Source organism: Geospiza fortis, unplaced genomic scaffold (assembly GCF_000277835.1).
Source record: "Geospiza fortis unplaced genomic scaffold, GeoFor_1.0 scaffold78, whole genome shotgun sequence".
In the NCBI taxonomy this organism is placed as follows: domain Eukaryota; kingdom Metazoa; phylum Chordata; class Aves; order Passeriformes; family Thraupidae; genus Geospiza; species Geospiza fortis.
In genome coordinates this window covers 5,293,870-5,315,947 of record NW_005054339.1, presented here as the reverse complement: position 1 = coordinate 5,315,947, position 22,078 = coordinate 5,293,870, and the positions used below count along the sequence as shown (strand labels likewise).

General features: G+C 49.8%; 2 protein-coding genes across 5 annotated transcripts in view; one reads left to right on the top strand and one right to left on the bottom strand.

Annotated features, from left to right (window-relative positions):
• Positions 1-5,118: 5,118 nt before the first annotated feature.
• DNASE1L3 (deoxyribonuclease 1 like 3) lies at positions 5,119-10,569 on the top strand. 2 transcript variants are annotated; one of them, XM_005422464.2, is made up of 8 exons: positions 5,119-5,334; positions 6,811-6,899; positions 7,533-7,625; positions 7,918-8,030; positions 8,522-8,634; positions 8,953-9,110; positions 9,942-10,038; positions 10,252-10,569. In XM_005422464.2, exons 1-8 carry the CDS (start codon positions 5,197-5,199, stop codon positions 10,378-10,380), a joined length of 930 nt encoding a protein of 309 aa, XP_005422521.1. In that variant the 5' UTR covers positions 5,119-5,196; the 3' UTR covers positions 10,381-10,569. The 2 variants fall into 2 exon arrangements, with proteins under 2 accessions (XP_005422521.1, XP_030914034.1); XM_031058174.1 differs by having other exon boundaries at positions 5,316-5,334; positions 6,774-6,899.
• Positions 10,570-19,093: 8,524 nt separating this feature from the next.
• Positions 19,094-22,078, bottom strand: part of FLNB (filamin B) — a 70,737-nt gene continuing 67,752 nt past the window's right edge. For 2 of the 3 annotated variants that reach the window (XM_031058173.1, XM_005422461.3), the window contains 2 exons: positions 21,601-21,804; positions 19,094-20,896 (listed from right to left, as the gene is read on the bottom strand). In XM_031058173.1, the coding sequence (XP_030914033.1) occupies positions 20,709-20,896; positions 21,601-21,804 (392 nt within the window). In that variant the 3' untranslated portion in view covers positions 19,094-20,708. The remainder of the gene's footprint in view (positions 20,897-21,600; positions 21,805-22,078) is intronic. The other variant, XM_005422462.2, reaches the window with a different exon arrangement.

Genomic DNA, 22,078 nt, shown 5'->3' with positions numbered 1-22,078 from the left:
GGAATGCCCCTGGACACAGCCACAGCAAATGATGGGGCCTAAAATAGAGCGGCTGAAGCAGAGACCTGCGATGGTTTTGTGTCGAAACACAGCACGAGCTGAGCAGGAACCCAGTCCTGCAGGCTCTGTGAGCAGCCGCAGGGAATGGTCACTGAGAGTCCCCTTTGGTGGTGATGGGCTCCCCTGACCCAGCCACTGCCAGGAATGAGCCACAGCTCCAGCAGGTCACAGCCCTGCTGGAGGGGCAGTTTGCAGTGCCCTGATCCCTTGGCCAGGCAGGGGCTGAGGCTGCTCCTCTGTCCCTGCACAGCAGAGCAGACCTCGGCACTCGAGATGGCACAGGGGGAGCAATGGGGGGAGTGCAGGGCACAGCTGGGCTCCCTGTGCCCACAGAGGGCAGATGAGCCTCAGGCTGCAGAGGAAACCCCAGCTGTTCTGTGGGCACCTCCTCAGGACCCTGCAAGGCCATGTTTGGGATGGCTGCAATATGGCAAGCCCAAATTAAAAGCCAGTGCCTGCACTGACCTGCCCCATGAGTTTTGTTTCTTTTCTCAGCCCACAGACAGCTCATCACACAGCTGTGGCAGCTGGCAAGGACTGAGTCACCCCTTGGTCACCCTCTGAGGCTGCTGGTATTTTGGAGCCCAGCACCAGCTATGCTGGCCTTAGCTGAAAATTACTCATTGCCAAGGCAGTGTCAGGAGCTGGGCTTCCCACCAGCACAGGAGCACAGCTTTGATCTGTGAGCAGGACAGACAATGACCACAATGATGATTCATGATCCATTGATGACTTATGAGAAACAAAATGTATCTAAAACAGAGCAACCACATGATAAAAAATACATTTTAAAAAATCAGAAATAGCTGTTGCATGGCCCCAGAAACCAGGACACGAACCTTTTATGTAAACAGTCTTGTTTCCCATACAAAGGTGGAAGCTGTGGCTGGATTCAGTCCAGGATGGCTGTGGAGAGCTCAGACTTCCTCACCAATCTGAGAAGCAGCGTTGCTCCACTAGGTGAAAGGTTTGCATGGTGTTTTCCGCTGCTGGGTGAGGAATCCCCAGGGCATGTGAGGATGTTTGCCATCACAACAAGTGGCTGCACACTGCCTTGGTGGGCTGAATCATCCTCCCAGGGTGCCTTGTCCCCATCTATTCCCACTGGCACAGTGGTGGCCCTGTGGCACGAGCAGTGCCCAGGGCACTGTGGGCATGGGAGAGGGCAGGTGGGCGCCCCAGAGCCCACCATGGGAGCTGCTGTTCAGGAAGGCCTTGCCATGCCCTGAGCAGTGCCACTTTAATAACACAGAGCTACAGAAATTCATCCCCCAGGACAGGGATAAGATCCCAGCTCACCTTGTTGCAAACAGAGCAGCTCTGGGTGAGCACTGGGGTAAAAACTCCTCTGGGCACACCTGGAGCAGCTCTGGGTGAGAACACAGGGGTGAAAACTCCTCTGGGCACACCTGGAGCAGCCACCCTGTCACTCTTCAGGGCCTTCATTGCACAACCTGGGACAAACACAGCAACAATGTTCCTGCTGTTTAAAACATTATGAAGCAAGACCTGCTTGCCTAATAATAGCTTTTAAAAATGCTTTATTAACTCTACTCAAATTTAATGCATGTCTCATGTGCATTTTAATTACATCTTTAACTGCTAACAATATGGGTGTACTTATTGGCACAAAACCTTATTTGGTGGCTGCAATATCTTTATAGAGGATTAACTTCAAGGCTTCATCTCGTCATGCATGAAAGCCTGTATTTCAGATTACCTCCTGCTCTCCTACAGCTCAGCTAAGCAGTCTCCTTCAAGAAACTGGAAACATCATGAGGCATTTTTCCTTGGACTGCCTTGTAGTGGGCAGGCTGTCATGCTTCAAACCACTAAGTGAACAATACTGACATATTAAATTGAAAAAGAAAACCTTATCAGAGTCCTGGACCAGCAAAGGAATTGTGCCTTGACAGTAATTAATAAGGTAGGACACTTACCTTCAAGAATTATAAATAAAAACTGAGTATCAAAGATTTGATTCAAAACATTCCACATATCTTACATACCAAATACTTTTACCCTGCACTGCACTGAAATGCCTGAGGGTCACAGCAGGACAATATTGCCATTGTATTGGCACTGAAATGCTTCCCAAATGCCCATATATGGCCTGCAGCGCAGCTATGAACTTTAGCAATCCAAAATGGCTCAAGTGCTTTACTACTTATTAACCTGAGAGTCCAGGAGACTGTGATAAAATGCTCTGCCTGATGCTTGTGATGAGGTCACCAGGAGCCCAAAGGCCATTTCATTTGCCCACTTTTATGGTGATGGCATCTTCGGGGCTGGCCCTTCCTGGACCTCCCCCTGTAATAACAGATGTTGTCAGAGCAGCAATTTGTGTAAAAATGGTAAAAATTAAGGGATATGCAACACTTTAAAGCCTGCTACGTGGAAGGGGAGGCCCCTTGTCCAGAAAACAGAGCTGTGGTGGCTCCTGGGGAGCACCAGCCTGGGGCTGTTGGTCCCCACAGTGCCCCTCACACCCAGCACCCTCTGCCCATGCTGGCCCTGTTCCCTGGAGCCAATCTGCTCTTTGGGGGAACAGGCTAATGGGGGAGTCAGGTGGGGCAGCAGGGACAGCCCCACAGGCTGGGGCTCAGGCCGATCTGGCCGCTCTTTGCACCCTTGGCTGAAAGGGCACAGCAGCACGGGTGTCCCCAGCAGTGCCCAGCCCCGAGCAGCACTCAGCCACCACATCTGTCCTACAGAGGAGAAATGAGGCTGCAGCCAGGCCCCAGCAGCCCAGGGGTGCTCCCCCTCATGGAGCACCCAGAGCAGGCTGCCTCTGCAGAGCAGAAGGGCATGTGGGCTGGCCCCACAGTGTCTCCCTGCAGCCCTCCCAGGGAGGCACAGGAAACCTCAGAGGTCCTCTCAGTCCATCTCTGCCCACAAAAACAATTCTGTGTGTTCCCCAGAGGCAGCCAAAAGGAAGCAGCTGTGCCTGAAGGGAGAGGAGGAACTCCCTCGTGGCTGCAGGACCCTCACACCCCCCTGTCCCATGGGGACCCTAAGCAAGCACATGATACAGGGACACTTCTCACGCCATCCACCCCACAGCACCTCCTGGGCACTGGGAGGAAGATGGAGGGGCTGAGCTGCTGCTCCAGGGGGTGGCACAGCAGCCACAGCCCCAGGACAGGCTCCACCAAAGGGCCCTGGCAGCTCCTGCTCACTGCCCAGAGCCCCTGCCCAAACTGGCTCCTGCCTTGCCCTCAGCCTGCTGAGCTCCTCCAGGGCCTGGGACCAGGGAGAGCCTGAGGAGGGCTTTATTGGTGAATGTCCCACAGGTGCTGCTCATCTGGAGAGGGTCCCTCACCTGCCATCATTCCAAGTGGGGACAGGAACCCCGGACTGTGCTGGTTTCAGCAGCAGCTTCTTGTGCAAGGGCAGGGCAGCCCTGAACTGTCAGTGCTCATGCACCCACATCGAGCAGGTTTTATGATCTGATAAGGCTGATCAGAAGATGCAGTAAACAGGGAGTAAAGTGCTGCAGAAAGGAACATGAGCTCCCTGTGTCACCCCCCGCAGGTGACTGGCTGCTGTTTGTCCCCCTGATAATGCCTGGGGCGGAGGAGAGAGGTAACTGATATGCCAAGAGCCCTGAAGATAAACACAGCACTGACAGCCATGGTTCAGGGTCAAAGCCTTCATGGGCACCACAAAAACCACTTGCTCTTTGATGCCAGCGTAGCCAAAACAAGCGTGATTTTGGGGGGAGCTCTGGGTTTGGATGACTCCGACCTTGAGGCTGCAGCTGCTGTCGCAAGCGCTTGGCTCAGGCTGAGCTTTCAGCAAGGTTAAGCTGGAGATTACCCCTCCAAGGCTGCCACTTTTCCTCCCCTCTCTCTTTATTAGTTTCTTCCAGAGCCTGTCCTGCCTGGGGACAGCTCACTGGAGACCCAGAGCAGAGGAAGCACCCCCTAATCCCTGTTATTTTGCAGGAAGGCCTGCCCGCTCCCCAGGTTGGTTGGCAATCACTGCAGTAATGTGGTGACACTTCCCTTGCTGGCAGCCAGGGCTCCAAATTCCAGTAATGCCAGGAGGGATTGGTGGTGCCTATTCCAACACCTGCAGCACATTCCCTGGAGAACTTGCCTCCCCAGCAAGCCTGGATCCCACTGCTTCCAGCTATGCCATGTTCTTGGGAGCCCTGCCACGTGCTGTGCTTTGTGCTGCCTGCACCTCAGCCTGTTCTGTTGGTTCAGCCATGTCCTGGTGCCTCTGGATCTAGACCTGCTTGGGCAGCAGGGTGCAGCAGGCTGGGTGTTCCTAGAGAAGGGAAGGAGGATATGAAAGCACCCTGTCAGCACAGGGAGAAAAAATCAAGGCACTTAAAGATGTCACTTGGCTTGAGCTCTTGTTACACCTCCTGCCTTTATAACTTGATTGAGGGCCAACAAATGTGTCTCTGGCTGAGGGCTGGCACGTGGTGGAGGATTAAGAGGGTAGGGGGGTGATTTCCCTGCAAAAGCCACCTCAGGGGACCAAGCCATCCCACCTGCAGCATCCTCACTCAGGTGTTGTTTTAGCCAGACTCCTGTGTCCCCTTCCACCACACAGCAAATGCACAAACCAAGGCTCCTGTGCTGGGACACTTGGCCAGCAGTTTGAGGGACGGTGCTGGGGCATCATGTATCTTACCATGGCTGCCTGGCAGTCCCTTCCAATGGGCTTCTGGTGCCCTCCAGAAATCCCAGTCTTCCCCCCTGCTGCTTCCCAGACCCTTTCACCATCCACCCCATCCATCTCCTGGTCTTGACTGCTGGCCTGGAATGGCCCAGGGAGCCTGGTCCCAGCCCAGCACAGCCCAGAGTGGTCACAGTCATGGCCAGCACCCCACAGCTGGTGTCTCCCTGTGGGGAGGGACAGTGGCTTCTGCTGGAGCTGTTGCTCTGCCAGGATCCAGAGGCTGGCTCAGAAGAGCCTGTTTTCCCCTCAGGGAGGAGCTCAAAGTCTCCATGCTGCTTTGTGGTGGGAGATGGACGTGAGGGAAAGGAGGAAATGGTGATTCCTGTTCCTGACTGACCCAGCTGGCTGCTGGGTTTGACCCCAGCCAGCCGCAGAGGGACGGGTGCATAAACACACACATGTCCATAGGCACGCTCGCAGCAGCTCATTTTGCCCAGCTCCATGAAGATGCTGCTCTTCTTCTTGCTTTCACTCTTCCATTTCAACCCAACTCTGAGCCTAAAAATCTGCTCCTTCAATGTGATGTCTTTTGGAGAAGCTAAAATAGCCAAACATGAAGTCGTCGATGCTGTGGTAAAGGTACGTTTGTTTGCCTGGATGTGACAGACATTGAGCTTTCTGGTGTTTCTAGCTTTTCTTGGATGCACAATCTTGCACTTTGCTTGTCTTTCACAGTTAAATATCAAGCAAAAAAAAAAAGAGCTAATTATTTAAAGAATATTGTATTCTTAAAGTAAAAATCAGCTGAACAAAATGCATATTGTTGAACAGAATGTATGTTGTTATTTTAGCCTTCATGGGAATATAACTGAAAAAATTGTTGCAGTTCCCTTTGGAAATTGAGTTACAAAAGGAGGAAAACCTCAATGCACAGTAAAAATAATTTTCAATTTAAATCCATAAAGCTTTGTTTTGTGATACATGATTTACCTTCTTTATGTGCTAATTGTTCTCAAATATTCTTGTCTAATTAAACCTATTCTCAGGACAGCAAATAGTATCTGTCAAATTAGAGTCTGGTAGAAATTTGAAAAACCAATTTCTGTAAGCAAACCCTCACCATCAGGCTGCCTCTGCAAAAGCTGAAGATAACCCTGGCTTTAAAAAGAACTACCTTTAAGACTTGGAGCTTTGCAAATGCCCTCCAAGATGGCACAGTGAGGGAGCACAAGGGGCTTGGCATTGTGAGGGGCTGTGTGTGCAGCATGGCACAAGGAGGAATGGCACCACATTGTTGGGTTGTATTCCTTTTATTGCAAACTGGCAGAGAAGAGTGGTTTGCTTGGCTTTGCATTCCCAGACTGTTCTTCTGTGCTGTCATCGCTGTGGGCAATATGTACTAAATATGTATTTGTGTATATAAATATATATACTAAATGTTGGGGTCACTTAGATAATTGTGGGTAAGTTTCAGGGGGCAAAGAAGGGCTTTTTTTCCTGACCAAAATCCCCCACGAGGTCTGAAGTACAGTGAAACCGGGGGCAGAGGGAAGCCCCTGAGAATGTTGGGCTTTGGGTGAGCTGGACTTTCCCACGGGGAATCCCAACAGCAGCTGTGGGAGCTGAGCCCTCAGTGCAGCCCCTGGTGTTGGCAGCCCATTCCGGACAGGGGGTTTCTCGGGGCTCCCGGGGCTGTTCCAGAGGGATCTGCAGCAGCCTGGGACAGGTGGGTGCTCACCGTGGGGAAGGAGTGGGGCGGGCAGAGGCAGCGCCCCTGCCCTGCTGGAGATGCTGGAACCAGGCTCAGAGAGTGGCTTTCGCTGCCCCTTCCCCTCCACACTTCCTCTTCAGGGTCAGCTGCCGAAGTTTTCCGCTAAATCTGAAACTCTTGTGCTCCCGGGTTCCCTCTCCCAGTTCCTGCCGGGCTCTGCAGCAGCTCTGAAAGCAGAAAAGCTCCGTTCCAGCCCCTGCTGCCCTCCCACCACCCCAGGCTGCGTGGCGCCTCTTTCTCACAGGATTTCCCCCATGGAACCACTGTAACCACTTCTTCCTAACCCTTCCCAATCCTCCCAAACCAGGCGTGTGCAAACTTCCTCCTGCTCCTTCCCCCTGCAGATCGTTTCCCGCTGTGACATCATGCTGCTGATGGAAATCAAGGACAGCAAGAACCGTGTTTGTCCCCTCCTGGTGGAGAAGCTCACCAGGTAGGGTGGCCATGGGCAAATGGACAAATGTTGGGAAAGCTGCTTGGCAAGAGCCTGTGCTCTGCTCCGTGCCGCTTTCCTGGGGCAACATCTGAGGATGTGGGCTCTGTCCCTGTGTCAAGGAGGGACCAGACTCTGACAGTCTTGCTGAGGGACAGGAGCAAAGGCAGCTCCAGGCCACTGTAGAACACATTTTTAAATCAGTATAACCAAGTTAAATTCAATTTGCTACAGAGAAACTCCCAAAGGAGAAAGAAAATAAGGGGAAATGCCCTCAGGGGCTGGCATCAGGCTGCAGCAGGACAGCCACCTTCCTGCAGGACTTGGAACTGCTTCAGATTAGGGATTGCTTGCCTGGACAATCCAGACATCCAGAGGAAATAGAAGTGTTCAGCTGGATGGACATGACAGCCAGCTGAAGGAGAGACAGAGGCTGCAATGAGCAGGGAGAGGGTGCAGTGAAGAGCAAGTGACAGAGCAGGGCTCCAGCTCCTGAGAAGGGTTTAGTGGCTGTACCCACCTGCCTCTGAGGTCTGGCAGGCAATGCCCAAACCCCTGAGCAGAGACAAAATTATCTCACATTCAGCCCCTTGTGAGTGCAGAAATAAACTCAGAACATCCCTTTCCTTCCAGTCAGAGGAAGGGGCCAAAGGAGGAGTACAGGTGTGTGGCCAGCCAGAGGCTGGGAAGGAACAGCTACAAGGAGCAGTATGCCTTCATCTACAGGTGGGTGAGCCCCCTTTGCCAACCAGCCAGCCCCTCCCCTGCTCTCTGGGACACAGCCCTGGAGATGGGCTGGACGCGGTGGTGGCTTTGCTGTGAGGGAGCCAGAGAGGGGCAGGCTGTGCAGGTGGGCTGGGCTGTGCAGGATGTGGGGATCATCCCAGCACAGCCACCTGTGTGTCTGTACCCACCCCAGACTGTGGCCTGGGGCCCAGGTCAGAGCACGGGGTCAGTGTTAGACACACCTCAGTGAGCCACGGGTGTGACATCCCCCGTCCTGTTCATTGTGCTGCAGGCAAGACCAGGTGTCAGTGAGACAAACCTACCAGTACCCTGACACCCAGCCTGGGGATGAGGATGTCTTCTCCAGAGAGCCCTTCGTCATCTGGTGGCAGTCTCCCAAAACTGGTGAGGTGTTTCAGAAACAAGTCACTGCTCCACTGTGAGCCAGCCCAGCAGCCCTGGCTGGACCACGCCAGAGGCTCCAGAGCTGCATCCAGACCCCACTCTGTCTTTCCTCCCACAAGCAGCATTTTCCCTTCAGAGCTGATGCCTCTGGGAAACCCCACAGCCCTGCACATGCCCTGCTGGGAAAGCCTCTGCTGCTGCCACGGGCAGTGGGTTGGTGGATGCATTCCCTGCTGCTGGCACAGCCTGGGAGCAGTTCCTGTGTGTGCGCTGGGTCAGGATTTGCCTGCACTGGCACAGCCCCTCAGGCCCAGCTGAGTGCCTGGAGGGGGTCACTGTGCAGCCACAGAGATCACCCTGGCCTACAGTCAGAGCAGAAGCTGTTTCTCCCTCAGAAAAATCCCCTTGCTGACAAGTCAGTCTCTGTTTCTTTGTGACTCATTCTCTGTCTAACCATTACATTTTTCTTGTTCCTCTGCCTTGTTTTGAAGCTGTCAGTGAGTTTGCCATTATCCCTCTGCACACCACACCAGACACAGCAGTGAGGGAGATTGATGAGCTCTATGATGTGTATTTAGATGTCAAGCAACGCTGGAAAACTGAGGTTGGTTGCCACATCTGTGTCACTAATTGGGCTTTGCTACTGAGTCACTGGCCACATTATTCACTATTCAGAGCTGAAAACCTCAAACCCATTGACAATGCACCCCAGGTTTTAAATATCTCTTTGGTGTATTTTCATTGAGCTCTCCACATTTTATACAGTAAACTTGATCACCTAATAAAACTATTATCAGCGTGTCCTGATGTGCCCAGCAGAAAGGAGAAACCCCACTGCATCCATGCATCATAAAAATCCTCATTGGTCTTCTTTTGAAAAGCTGTCCTCATGATTACATTTGGAAATCCTCCTGCCTTCCAGAACTTCATCTTCATGGGGGACTTCAATGCTGGGTGCAGCTATGTTCCCCAGAAGCAGTGGAAGAACATCCGTCTGAGGACCTACTCCGAGTTCCTGTGGCTAATTGGTGACAAAAATGACACAACCGTGAGGAACAGCACCAGATGCCCATATGACAGGTAAAGGGCTCACTGCCAAACCACCCATTGGCTACGACTCTCTGAGAGAAAAATTGTATCAAGAGGTGTGAGCGACCAACAGAGGAAACAAATGTTCATGAGGCCATCAGAGATAAAGCAGTGTCCAGGGGAAATGTGATCCAAATGCTTCCAGTCAGGAGCACACAGCCCAGTGCAGACCAGACTGGGCAGGATTTACACAGAACCAGCCACTGCTGTGGCTCAGGGGGGGACAGATGACAGGACAGAGAGCAGCTCTTCTCATCTGCAGGGAGCCCTGCAGACACCTGGCAGGAGCTGCTGCTGCCTTCTCCATGCCAGACTTGCACCACGGCTTTTGCTGCTGTGCTTGTAATTTGGATTGACAAACACACAGAGGGGACACCTCACCTTGCCCTGGACATGTGGCAGTCCTGCTGCCACTGCAGCTCCCTCAGCAGCGACAAGAATACATCTGCTGTTAGAGCCCAGAGTCCTCCTGAAGGATGAATTCCTGGGCCTGAGCAGGCCTTCACTGATACCTCAGACATTGTCCTGTGATTGTTGTATCCAAAGCAGGGCTGTGAAATTTGCAGCATTGTTGGGTGGGTTTAGGCAGAAGTCATTTAATGCTGGCTTCCAGGGCCAGTGCACACCAAGATATTTATGTGCCTCTCTGCCTGTGTGGCACCTACAGGAGCTGCCATCTCTGGGTGGGCAGTCCATGGGCAAGGACAAACCACACATGGCTGTGACTTCCTCAGAGCCACCTCTCTGGCCACCAGCCCAGTGCAGTGTGGCTGCCACGGGTCAGGCACCCCATCACAGCACCCCCTCCCTTGTCCCTTGCAGGATTGTGGTCAGTGGACAGAAGCTCATCCAGGCTGTGGTGCCACACTCTGCCAACATCTTTGATTTCCAGGAGGAGTTTCAGATGACTGAGGAGCAGGTAGGCAGAGCACAGCCCCTGCAGCAGCAGGGGAGGGCTAACACAGGAGCACAGAGCCAGCAGTGCCCAGGCAGTGCTGAACACAGACCTGGCTGTGAAACCAGGGCTCTGTGACCATCCCTCCCAAAGTGGTGCAATGCCCATGGTGCCACCTCCCCACATCCAGCCAGGGCTGGCACAGAGCTCCCAACCCTCTGTGCTGTTGCCTTGCAGGCACTGGGAGTGAGTGACCATTTCCCAGTAGAATTTGACTTAAAAGCAAAAGGAGGCTTCTTCAACTGGCTGAGATCCAAGTTTTCAAGGAAGAGGAGACCAAAGAAGAGCCGCTCATCGAGATCATGAGCATGCTGAGTCCTCCTACCTGGCACAGATCTTGCAGAAGTCTGGTATAGAAATGCTCACAGCAAGTGCAATATTTAGCAGGTAAAAAAAGCCAAATATTTTGTAAAGTTCAAATATTTTGAGTGAGAAGGCAAATTAAGCCTTCATGCTGGTTTTTTCTTCATTGTATATAGAAATAAATCAGCTAGAAGCAGCACACTGTACTTACTGTACTGGTCACAAATGTAAGGGGCTACTGCAGGGCTGAAATATTTCTGTGTGCTTTACCTGCCACACCTGAAGGGCAGGGAGCTCCACATGTTCCCATGGGCTCTGGAGCTCTGCCATTCCTCTGCAGGGGCAGAAGGACTAAAAAGGACCTTTTTGCATCATGTGTGTGCCTCTCGGTGTGTGTTTATGCTTCAGAGCTGCAGCCAGTGGACATGAGGTTGTACCTGGTGGTTTGCAATGTAGAATATTGCTGAATTTAGAGTATTTCTCAGTGAGGGGTTTAAATTGGTCACAGCATCCAGGGATTTGGGAAAGACAGAAGGGACAGAGGGACAGGCAGTGAGAGCCCCTTTTCTGCACTGCCCCAAGCTTGGGGCAGCAGGAAGCTGATGGTTCTCACCCCTGGCCACCTGCAGACCTCAGGTGAGATGCCCCAGAGATCCCAGGTGACACTGCTGCCAACAGAGTGTCATAAAATTCACATCAAAATCTGATTTCAGCATCCTGACATGTAAGTGAACTGCATCCCCCCTCAAAAAAAATCTCCATGGCAGCCCAAAGTCCTCTGATGAACCAGACTTCAGTGATGATTATTTAATGTAATGGTGCAGCAATCTGTGTTCCTAGCTCAGCCCACAGGCAGTATTTAGTGCAAACCAAACCCTGTCACACAGATGGCATCTGGGGAGTGGGAATAATCCAACTGCTAGTAGAGACAAATATTCATTTCCCTTCATCAATGCACCCCAGGTTGCCTGCTGAAGGGGCAGAGAGGGCAGGTGAATGAGAGAGGCTTTGTGGGAGGAAAACAGTTTGGCCTTTGTGAAACCGACTGTTCAGGGAGAAGAATTTGAGGAAAGAAACTAAATTAAGAGAAAATTATCCCAGGAGATTGTGTGCAAGGCAGACAACAAATCCTCCAACTTTTAGTAGCAATTAAACTTGGAACGATACAGCATTTCATACGCTCCCTCACTTAAATTGCAGTCAACACAAAGGAAAAAGCCTGATTTAGAACAAATATTTACATTGGGATTTTTATAGAGATGTCACTGTCTGGCTGACATCAGTGATGGTTCATGTGAAGGCTGAAATGAGTCTGAGTCTCTGGCCCCACATCTTGCTTCCATGTAAGCACTTTCTGTCTCCTGGCTTTCAGAAAGGAGTAGTGCACAGAGAAAGAAATCGCCCTCCAGAAAAGCAATAATGGACACATTCAGTCATGAAAAATACATAATTACAACTAAGTTTTACTGGAAATATTTGTCCTTACTTGCAATATTTGGTATAGCCCTTTATGCATCACTTGAGGATAGGAGATGTGGCCAGAGAGAGCCTGGGGAGTGGCTGGTCCAGAGCAGCGTGCTGGGTTGGGCTGGGATAGAGGGAATGCTCTTCACAGTAGTTGCATGGAGCTGTGTCTTGGGTTTGTGCTGAAAACTGTGTGGATAACACAAAGATGGTTTTGTTGCTGCTGTGCAGCACTTGCACAGAGTCAAGGCATTTTCTGTCCCACCCCACCAGTGAGTTGGATGGGGATGCACAAGAAATTGGGAGGAGATGCAACCACAGCAGCTCTGACTCAGGGGATACCCCACACCAAATGGAGTCCTGCTCAGCACTCAAACCTTGGGGGAGAAGAAAGGTTCATTTTGCAGAGATGCTGAGCTTCTGACCAGCAGAGAGACATCCTAATGCATAAATGATGCACCTCCTTGGAGGGCTGGGACAGTTTTGTGGGATTCACAGCAGAGAGCATCTGCACTCACATTGTACATTTGATAGAGGCTGGGAGGTGTCCCAGACTCCCACTGTCAGCACAGTCTGTCTCTCTAGCTATTCATTAGACAATATTATAATTACATCCTAAAATATTTAACAGTTCCTGTTGTCTCTAGATTTCCCCCCCTGGGGATCATTACCCAGCTGCCCCAACTGCAAAGGGGTTTTAAGTTGTTCCAGCCTGCAGGAGCCTCAATATATTCTGCAGCCAGAACAAAGTTTCTCTTTTTGATGAATAAGGCTCCTTGAGCTTTATTTATGATCAAACAGAAGTTTTTCACTGGGAATCCAAAATTCCTGGAGAGACTTTGTCTCATGCAAGCCAGACCTCAGACCATGGCTGGGAGAGAAACAAAGAGGCTCTTCAGAAGTGGAAAAGTGTTTCCTCCCCAGCAGCCCTGTTCACAGGGAGCACAGAGCAGAGGGGGCTCAGCTGAACTAAAAGTGCTGAGACCCCCAATCCCTCAGGCTGGGTTTCTTGGGAAGCCCTTCTCCAATGCATGGTACTGGAGGCATCCCCACTTCCCACTGCCCTGCAGAGAGCCCCTCCCCAGCCTACAGAAGCTCTCTCTGCTCCTCACCCCACAGAAACCCACACGAGGGAGGTTTTTACTGCCCTGGGGGCGAAAGCCTCTTGGCAGGGAAACCCCTAGGAGCCCACAGCAGCAGCCCAAAGCAGGACTGCCTCTTCTCTACAGCCTCAATCATCTCTGCTGGACAGGTTTGTCCATCTGCACCTTCACCTGAGAGGGCTCATGATCTCTTCCTGCCTTGGCACGGCTCCCCACACCCTGACACTCTCTGACTGCCCACAGGGTGAGAGACCCTTTGGCCCAGAGCTCTGCCTAGCTCCTTTTGCCTCTTCTGAGCCACTGGCAGCAATGAGGACACAGGAGAGTTGGTACAGAGCCCCACGGGGACCCACCTGGCCTCTTCTTCTAGGGTCTGTACCTGATATCCAATCTAAACTTCTCCTGGTGCATCCTGAGGCTGTTTCCTCATCCAACCCCCTCCTGGCTACACTCTCCTGTCAGGGGTTGTAGAGTGATAAGGTCCCTCCTGAGCCTCCTTTTCTCCAGGCTAAACAACCCCACCTGCCCCAGCTACTCCTCATAAAACTTGTGTCCCAGACCAGATGAACACACGTACAGATGTTTGGCCACATACAGATGTGCAGCCAACAACTGAGCTGCAGTCCCCAGAAGGGCTGTGTTGTGCTGGTGGCACTGACAGCAAAATCAAAGGCAGGAAAATCACAGAGCCTCCCAGTGTGATGGCAGCAGCTGGTCCCAGCTTGGCGTTCCATGGCTCCCTCAGCCTCTGCAGGGATTGTGAGGAGCACTCGTGCCCCAGGCTGGAGCTGGTCACTCCCTGACCAAGCATTTGCCATGGAACAGGAGCACGAGTGGAGCAGAGGCTTCCTGGGCCATGAGTGCTCGTGTGGCTCTCTGGGGGAGCTTCTCTCAGCCCCCTGCAGCCCTGAGCTCAGTGGTCCTGCCGGAGCTTTTCTCTGCCCAGCAAGCCTGGGAGATGGGGACAAGGAGGTGAGGGCAGCACTCACCTTTCTCCTGCCTCTAGTCAAAAGAAAAACAATTTCAAAAACCACTTTCCCCCACCCCCACCTATGGATGGTAAAAGCCCCTGCAAGCTCCCCCAGCTCCCTGCCCAGAGTAACGCGGTTCCCGTCCCGCAGGGCCCCAGCCCCGGCCAGAGGAGCCGGGCACGCTCGAACACTACCGGGGCCCCCTCTGGTGGCATCTCTGCAGGGCCCAGCCCGCGGGGATTCCCGGAATTCACACCCAGACCCTCAGCACGGCCAGCAAACCCAGCCGCGGCAAGGAAAGGGAATTTCACCTCCCCATGGATCTGCATCACCCCGTGTTCTGTGCACAGACGCCTCCATTCACTGCAGACAGCCCGCGGCTGACCCCAAGGAGTCCCTGGGCTCACCGAGTTTCTACAGAAATTTTGCAATAAAAAGGGAACATTTTGCTGGCTTGAGGTCTGGTTATTTGTTGCCCACAGTTATTTAACCAGAAAAGATGCTGTGATGAGCCTCACGAGGTGGCAGCAGCTCCCAGGACCAGGGCACATCCACCCCTGGGCCCCCTTGGTGTCCCTGCCACGCCAGCACCAGGAGCACAAGGACAGCTGGCTTGGGCCACAGTGACCACAGCCTTTCCTGCCTGCCCAGCCCCTTGGGATGTCTTCTAGTGACTGTGCTTCTGCTCTTTGGTGGTTTCTACCTGGTTTTGGGAAAGATGTGAGGCTGTTCTGGCACCAGTGCCACCATCCCCTTTTCCAGTGCCAGGGGAAACTGCAATCAGTTTGGATCAGAGGCTCTCTCTGCAATCACAGAATATCCTGAGTTGAAAGAGACCCACAAAAATAATTGAATTCAACTCCTGACCCTGCACACAACAACCCCAAAATTCACATCACGTGCCTGAGAACATTGTCCAAAGGTTTGTGAACTCTGACAGGCTTGGGGCAGTGACCACTTGCCTGGGGAGCCTTTTCCTGTGCTCATCCACCCTCTGCGTGAAAAAACTTTTCCTAACAACCAACCCTGACCTCCCTGAGCTGGATTTAGCTCACATTCCTCTCCATCATCCTGACAGGTCAGGGACACAACCTCTGCACTCTCACCTGGTATAAAACCACAAGTGCCCTTTCTCTGCAGGCTGGTTTTCCAGCCAGTGTGAAAAACAAGGTTAAATACTTTGTGTGTAATTTTAAATATAGAGTCTCAGCTGTCACTGTTTGCAGGGGCAATTTTCTGGTAGAGAGAAGACAGATTTATAAGAATTAATTTCCATATTGGCAAAGTAACAAAAAACCTTCCCTGAAAAGCTCTGCAAATGCTGGCATTGAGATATGGAGGCACAGAATGCCTCTCTGTTGGGAGGAGAACCTGACCCCAGCCGTTCTTGGGGAAGCCAGATGCAAAATCCCACCCCCCAAACAAAACACCCTAGCTGGACATCACTGTCAGAAGGAAATATCCACCCTGGCAAGGCCAGCTCCTCCATGGGGCCCAAAGGACTCAGCCTTCCAACTCAGCAGGGATGTAAATATTTGCAGTACCAAGGTCTTGCAGAAAGGGAGCTCAGCACAGGAAAGAGCTGTCAAACATACCTCTAGGTCCTGCTAGATCATATTTTCCTATTAATTTTTTTTAATAATATATACTAGTCTTTCATTCATGTCATTTAAAAAATGTGCTTTAAATCTCAGTCAAATTAACAGCGACAGGAGCTATAAATCCAACCTGATTTAGTGACAATATTTCTTCTAAGAATGCAGTATAAATTCACAACTATGAAAATTAACTCCAAAAGTCTGAGAAATTCTGAAAAGCCATTTAAAAGCCTTCTCTCAGGAGGCCCTGGGGAAACAGCCCCACACAAGAGGGGGGCCTGGCAGCAAGGCTGTTTTCATAACCTTCAGTGAAAGGGACCTGAGAATATTAACCATTACTGAAGGCTGTGGAGGAAAAAAATGCTGTAGTTCTCCCTGCTGCTTTTCCAGCTCGGATGGAGCTGTGAAGATATGGCACCTGGGATGGGAATATCTCTCAGTTACTGTAACACAAGGAAAAATGACTTTTAAAATAAACATTTGTTTAGAGGAGTTTGATGCTGACATGTTCAGGTACCCAGTGGATTTGGTCCCAGCAAGGCTGGGTGCTCCAGTGCGTGTTCTGCTGTCAGCAGCAGAATTCCAAATACTCCCTTCTGCTGCTCGGGATGTGGACAGGAGATGCAATAAATAAGGAAAAAAGGTAAGAAAAATAAGATCCTCCAAGCCAGCAGGCACAAAGCACAGATAAACACCTGGGGATGCTGCCAGCAGCTTTGCAAGGCCCATTCCTTGTGTGCCAGAGCTGTCCCTGATCTGGCAGAGGACAACAGGGCAACCAGTTTCATTTGGCTCATGGGAGAACATGGCACAGCCAGCTGTCATAATAACAAATGGTTTGGAAAGTCTTTCCTCAAACAAATAAAAAACACTGTGTAAAAAAGCATTGTGCCATTCCCTGAATTAAGTTTCATGCAACTCCTTCCCAGTTTCTGTCAAGCAATGTCTGAAACCACTTTGGATAGGCTTTTCCATGTGATTTACACACAGTTTGTTCCCTTCTTTTTCAGGTGAAAAAAGTGCATTGTCTGCACTGCAAGTACATTTCAATGTGGAGTAAAAAATTAGTTAGAAAAAAAATAATCAAATACATTTAAAACAAATAAATGCAGAAGCTAAAAGAGAGTAGAGGAAAAAAAAAGTTTCTGGATGAGAAATGTCACAATCTCACTTTCAACAGACAATTAGAAGGAAAAGTAATTAAAGGGTTTGCATAATCTTACCAAATCCAGAGGCCTGCTAAGCAACAGCCCTAGCACCCCCATTGGCCATGCACCCAGCTGATGTCAGAGCAGGTCAGGGCTTTTTGGGGGTGAAGGGAGATCCAGCTTGGACACACAAAGTGCTCTGTACAGGCCCAGGCCTGGAGACTGACCACTGCAGCAACATGGACAAAAAGAATTAAGTATACTAGAACACCTTTACAAACATATATATATATATATACATGCATATATATAATGATTCAAGAATTAATTATATAAAGATTTAAAGATTAATTATGTAAAGAATAAATAATTTGAATTATTAAATAGAATGTTTTAAATAATTTAAATAATATTAAAAAATTAAAAGTTAAAGTTATTAAAATAATTTAAATGCATATATTTAATTTATTAGAAATACTCACAGCTGCACAAGGCAAAGTGCAATTATCAGTTTTGCATGCAAAACCCCAGTACATGAGGTATTGCCATGCTGGCTGCAGAGATGGCCATCAGAAACACAGAGCCAAGGCCATGGACAGCCAGAGGGGTCTGAAGAGGGAACTCCAACGGCTCCCCAAAGCAAAGGAGAGGGCCAGTGGGCAACCATGAGATCCCAGGGTATGGCAGGAACAAGCACAGCCCAGGCCAGGGATGGCTACAGGGCAGACTTGAGCTGCAGGATGAGAAGGACAGGCTGAGTGTATGGGCTGTGAGGAGCTCCAGGACATCACCTCCAAAGCCCTTTCTGTGGTCATTGAGATGTACAAACACATCCCACCAGTAGCAGGCAGGGGCTGGAATGCTCTGGAGTCACCACCCCATGGCAACTGCTGTGCTGCAGGGACCTACCTTCCACCATCCACCAAAACACCCAGTGAGCCTCCCAGATGTGCCATGGGTGCCACATGGGTCCCATGTGGCAGTGCCCTGCCCTGGGTCACTGCCAGCAGCAGGCAGGGCTCCAGCTGGCCACCAGGGCACTGCCACATCTAGTGCAGTGCTCACAAGACAGCTGAGGCCAGTTAAGGAAGGATCAAGTTCCAAGTGGGACTCACAGGTACTAAGTGGCCAAATGCTACTGCAAACCACCAAGGAGAGAGACTAAAAACAAAGAAAGAAATATAAACAATGAAGAAAAAAAAAGAAAAAGAACTTGAGGTCAACCAAATTGATAGAAAAGCACTTTCACACCTAAAGGAAAAAACTGATGCTAGTCCTCTTCCTATACTGAAGAAAGTGCATCTTGTACCATTGCAAGTCTGCCCAGCAGGAGGCACTGGGACACCAGAAACACGTACACAACACCCCAGCCTCCTAAGGGTAGCCACTGCACTTAGAAACCTTTGTCAAGGTGCCAAAAGCAGAGCAGAATGTCCCCCAAAGCACGGATCTGTGCCCAACACAGTCACACCTCAGCTGGCAGAGCTGCTGCAGGTAGCTGAAGGTTGTTGTCCAAAATCAACCCTGCCAAGAAGCTCTTCTCATCACCACCACTGGGTGCTTGCTGTCCTTTTTGTCATTTTTGGTCATTTTTGGTCATTTTTGTCAAGGTCATTTTTGTGGCCACTCCACAGCTGACAGTGCCCAGGCCAGGCAGAGTTGGTCACTTGAAGCAGAGCTCAGCTTTTACTGGAGGCAAACCCAGCCACAGCAGCAACCAGGGTCTATCAGCTTCACAGACAACTCCTGCTAATTTCAGGCAGTGTCATTAAACCAAGACAAGGGGCAACAGGCAAGAGAAGGCCAGACAAGCACAGGGTGGACTGGGACATAGGAGTTATGCAGGTGAGATGCTCTCAAGGTTTACTCACACCAACAGCTGTATCCAGGCTTGTTTTGTTTAAAACATTGAATAGCAGGCTCAGGCTGACACACCTACCACAAGGCTAATGAGTTAACTATAAAAAGGAAATAATCTGATAAGCCTGGGGCAGGAAAGTCCTTGGAGAGTGTTTGAAAAAACAGCTGCTGGTTTCCATGGCTGTGCCTGGAGGTGCTGGCCCCAGGTGCAGGGAGACACCTTCTGCAAACAACCCCAGGGATCCCAGGGAATTACAGCCCAGACAGCAGCTCCAGGGACACAGCACTGCCCCGTGCCTGGGGTCTGCACAGGGGCAAACCAGCACAGCTGTGTAATACTCCAGCCACACTGTGCCCAGTGCACCCTGCACATTTACATATGGCTTAACCTTCTGCCAATTTGTTTTCAGGAAAAAGAAAGGCTTCAGGGGAAAAAAGTTAATGCTGTTGAGGTTCTGCCCAAATTTTCATGGCTACCTGCACAGCCCATAGGCTATTTGGTCTGCCTGAAGTTTCTGTGTGGTGTACTTTCAGTCTGAACTTCACTGACTACATATGAAAAGAATCCGATGTTGTTTTTAACATGCACATTTTAATGAAGCAAACATTTCTATTTAATAAGTTATAAGATACAATTTTACAATCCTGCATTTTATTCCAGTTTATTTTGTTTTTACTTTCTAGTTTACAATGTAGTGAGCATTTCACATTAAGGCACTAAAAAAGCACAGTAAAAAAACCCCAACCTTCCTTTTTTTGCCAATAACCGTGCTGGAGAGCAGTACATCCACATGTAATTACAGAACCGTAAGCATGAACTTCTCCCAAGGGACAGTGACATATCAACAGGTTTTCAACAAATCCTACCTTCTCCAAACTGCAGAGTTTGAGCTCATCAGGAGAGTTTACTAAAGCCCCAGCAGCTGGCAGCAATTCAGATATGCACCTGGGAAGTAGTATGGAGTAATCCGGGACAAACAGACAAGTTACAAGGAAGTTTCCACTCCCTAACCCTCAGCAGCAACGCCTGTTGCAGCACAAAGGGGGTTTCAGGAGAGGTGAGTTCGCTTCAGGCATATCCTTGGGCTGAGATACAATAAAACACCTTGCACCAAAGAGGAGTTTGTTCATTGATATTGCTATTATTGGTATTGCTATTACTGGTAACTTCACAGACCCACCCTGTGTCCCACTGCAGATGTGGGTCCCATTCCCAGGATGGCTCCTTTGCCTCATCTCAGACACTGACCTGGCCTGCAGCCTCCAGGGACACCAGTGGTCATCTTCTCAACACACCTTGGTGCTCTGGACTGCAGTGACTCTGGGCCACACAGGTGACAGCCATGCCTGGCTTGGCAACTTCAGGGGCTTTACTTAACCCAGCCAACCCAGGGCTTGTTCTTAAATCAAAAAGTTTCTGGTGGGGGGGTTATCTGTAAAGTTGAAGAAACATCACCAGCATCCCAAGCTCATTAAAAACCGCATTACTAGCATTATGGCCAAAAAGCTAACTGTCTCTAGAGTTACAAAGCGTTAACATAGAGAGGCTGAAAGCTTACAGGAAGTAATTTTCAATCTGCTTTTGGTTTGCTATAAAAGATAAACTTTTTCTAAATGTAAACCATTGGCAAAGCATTTTCAGAAATATTTTAAATTTGAGTGGTAAAGCTACTTATAATAGCTTTTTATAATGTTAAGCGTTAAAATTGATCAAGTATACAAAGGCACCTACTATAGTACCAGTTTTACCTCATTTCTTTACAGAAAAGAATTTGAACTGGGGACAGCCCAAGTCATATTCCATAACTAAAATGTAAAGTCTCCAGTCAAATAAAATCAGTAGTTAAGATACCCAATTACAAAGACAAATTCCAGTTTTCAATTAACATCTAAAGTCTTTAACATCCGCAAGGGAAATTAGTGTCTAGTCATCCACATGATTCTCCAAACATTAACAGTGACCCGGACAGTACTACAAAGGTACAATTTGAGGAGATATTAAATAAATTGACATTAGGTTGGTAAGTAGGATAGAAGTGAAATGCTTGTAAAAAACAGTTAGAATTTATGCCTGACTATTGAAACGTGAGCCGTGTGTATCTAGAGACTGCATTGTGCAACACGGCTGCACCCAGTACAGCTCTGCATCTGAGCTGCGAACGCAGAGAGTGCCCGACAGCGCGGTGTCTACGGAACGGTGACATGGAAGGGACTGCCAGGAATGTGCTCGTCACCCCACTTCACTGCCAGGACATAGTCCCCCCTTTCCTTGACAACATAAGTGACGTTGTACTGATGGCTGCCCAAATGCTTGATGGACACCTCTTCACATGGTATTGTAGGTCCGTGGACGCCAACTAACAGCATGTTGGAACCTGCAGCAAAACACACAACTGTTAGTGTCCCTGAGCTTAAACAAGGCAGCCTGGTTCTATCATAACATATTGGCTCTGTAACACATGGATTTTGCTATTTTAATTCACAGAGTGGTAGCTGAGCCATACCTCAGATTAATTTGGTGTAAGAAGGAATTTTATATTAAAAAGCTTTCAACCTCATGGAGGTGAGGGTTTATCTGTGCTATTTGCCAGACCTGACAGGTTACCACTAAGTAGAGCACAGGAGCCATCAATGCTGCTTGTGAAAACAAGCTGGTATTGCTTTACAAGTACTTCATCAGAAGTTAATAGCAGGGGCCAGTGGACACAGCTGGCCTGTAATCCACCCACCACACAGCTCCCAGACGGTGATGATGAGCATCAAAAGGTAACAGGAACACTGTGCATGACATGCTACAATGCACCACAAGGGTTGCTTAAGTTCAGCAGTCTGTTTGTTCTCATGCCATAATCCTGTGGTTCTTGCAGGTGCACCTGGCTCAGACTAAGCCATTGGAGGGGAACTTTATGGCCTCTGTATTAGGACTGACAGGGTGAGCACAGTATAGCATTTAGCATTTTTCTTTAGTATCAGATCATTACCTCAAGCTCTGAATTTTAACTCTGCAAGTTGGTTTAGAGAAAAAAACACTCAGCTAAACCACCGATCCTGAACATCCATCTGGTTCCTGTATCCATACCTGCTTTGCTGCAGTCAACAGAGAAGGAGCTTTTCTGACCCACAAAAGCCTTTGAGAGTCCTGCTCCCCGGGAAACCACTTTGCTGGCATCCGAGGTGGATTTGGGAATGGCGCTATAGCAAGTTTCAGTCGATGACCTTGTCACTGACTCTACCAGGATGGAAGAGGTTTCATTGGCACTGCCTGGACTAACCAGTCGCTGCCCTGGAAACAGAAAAGGTTTCTAACATTCAGATTTGCCCCATCTGAAAGGCATTCAGAAGGAGGTTTCAAAACCCTCCTAATGACTAGCATGCATTCTGCATCCAAAATGCATTTTTGGAGAGGAGCAATTTCCTACTTGGGTTTTTAAGCTGACATCTTCCAGCACTGCTGGCAACAATCCCATCCCAGAGCCCTCAAGTGGCTAAAGGACCACAGGAACTTCAGGATTCATTAAGCAAAGCGGGTTGCTTAAGAAGAGTTAATTGTGCTCCAA

Excerpts from the sequence above, each read along its gene's own strand:
- DNASE1L3 (XM_005422464.2), top strand. The coding sequence starts at position 5,197 with ATGAAGATGCTGCTCTTCTTCTTGCTTTCACTCTTCCATTTCAACCCA. Across the intron at positions 5,335-6,810 it reads TCGTCGATGCTGTGGTAAAG|ATCGTTTCCCGCTGTGACAT; the intron begins GTACGTTTGTTT and ends TTCCCCCTGCAG. Across the intron at positions 8,031-8,521 it reads GTGGCAGTCTCCCAAAACTG|CTGTCAGTGAGTTTGCCATT; the intron begins GTGAGGTGTTTC and ends CTTGTTTTGAAG.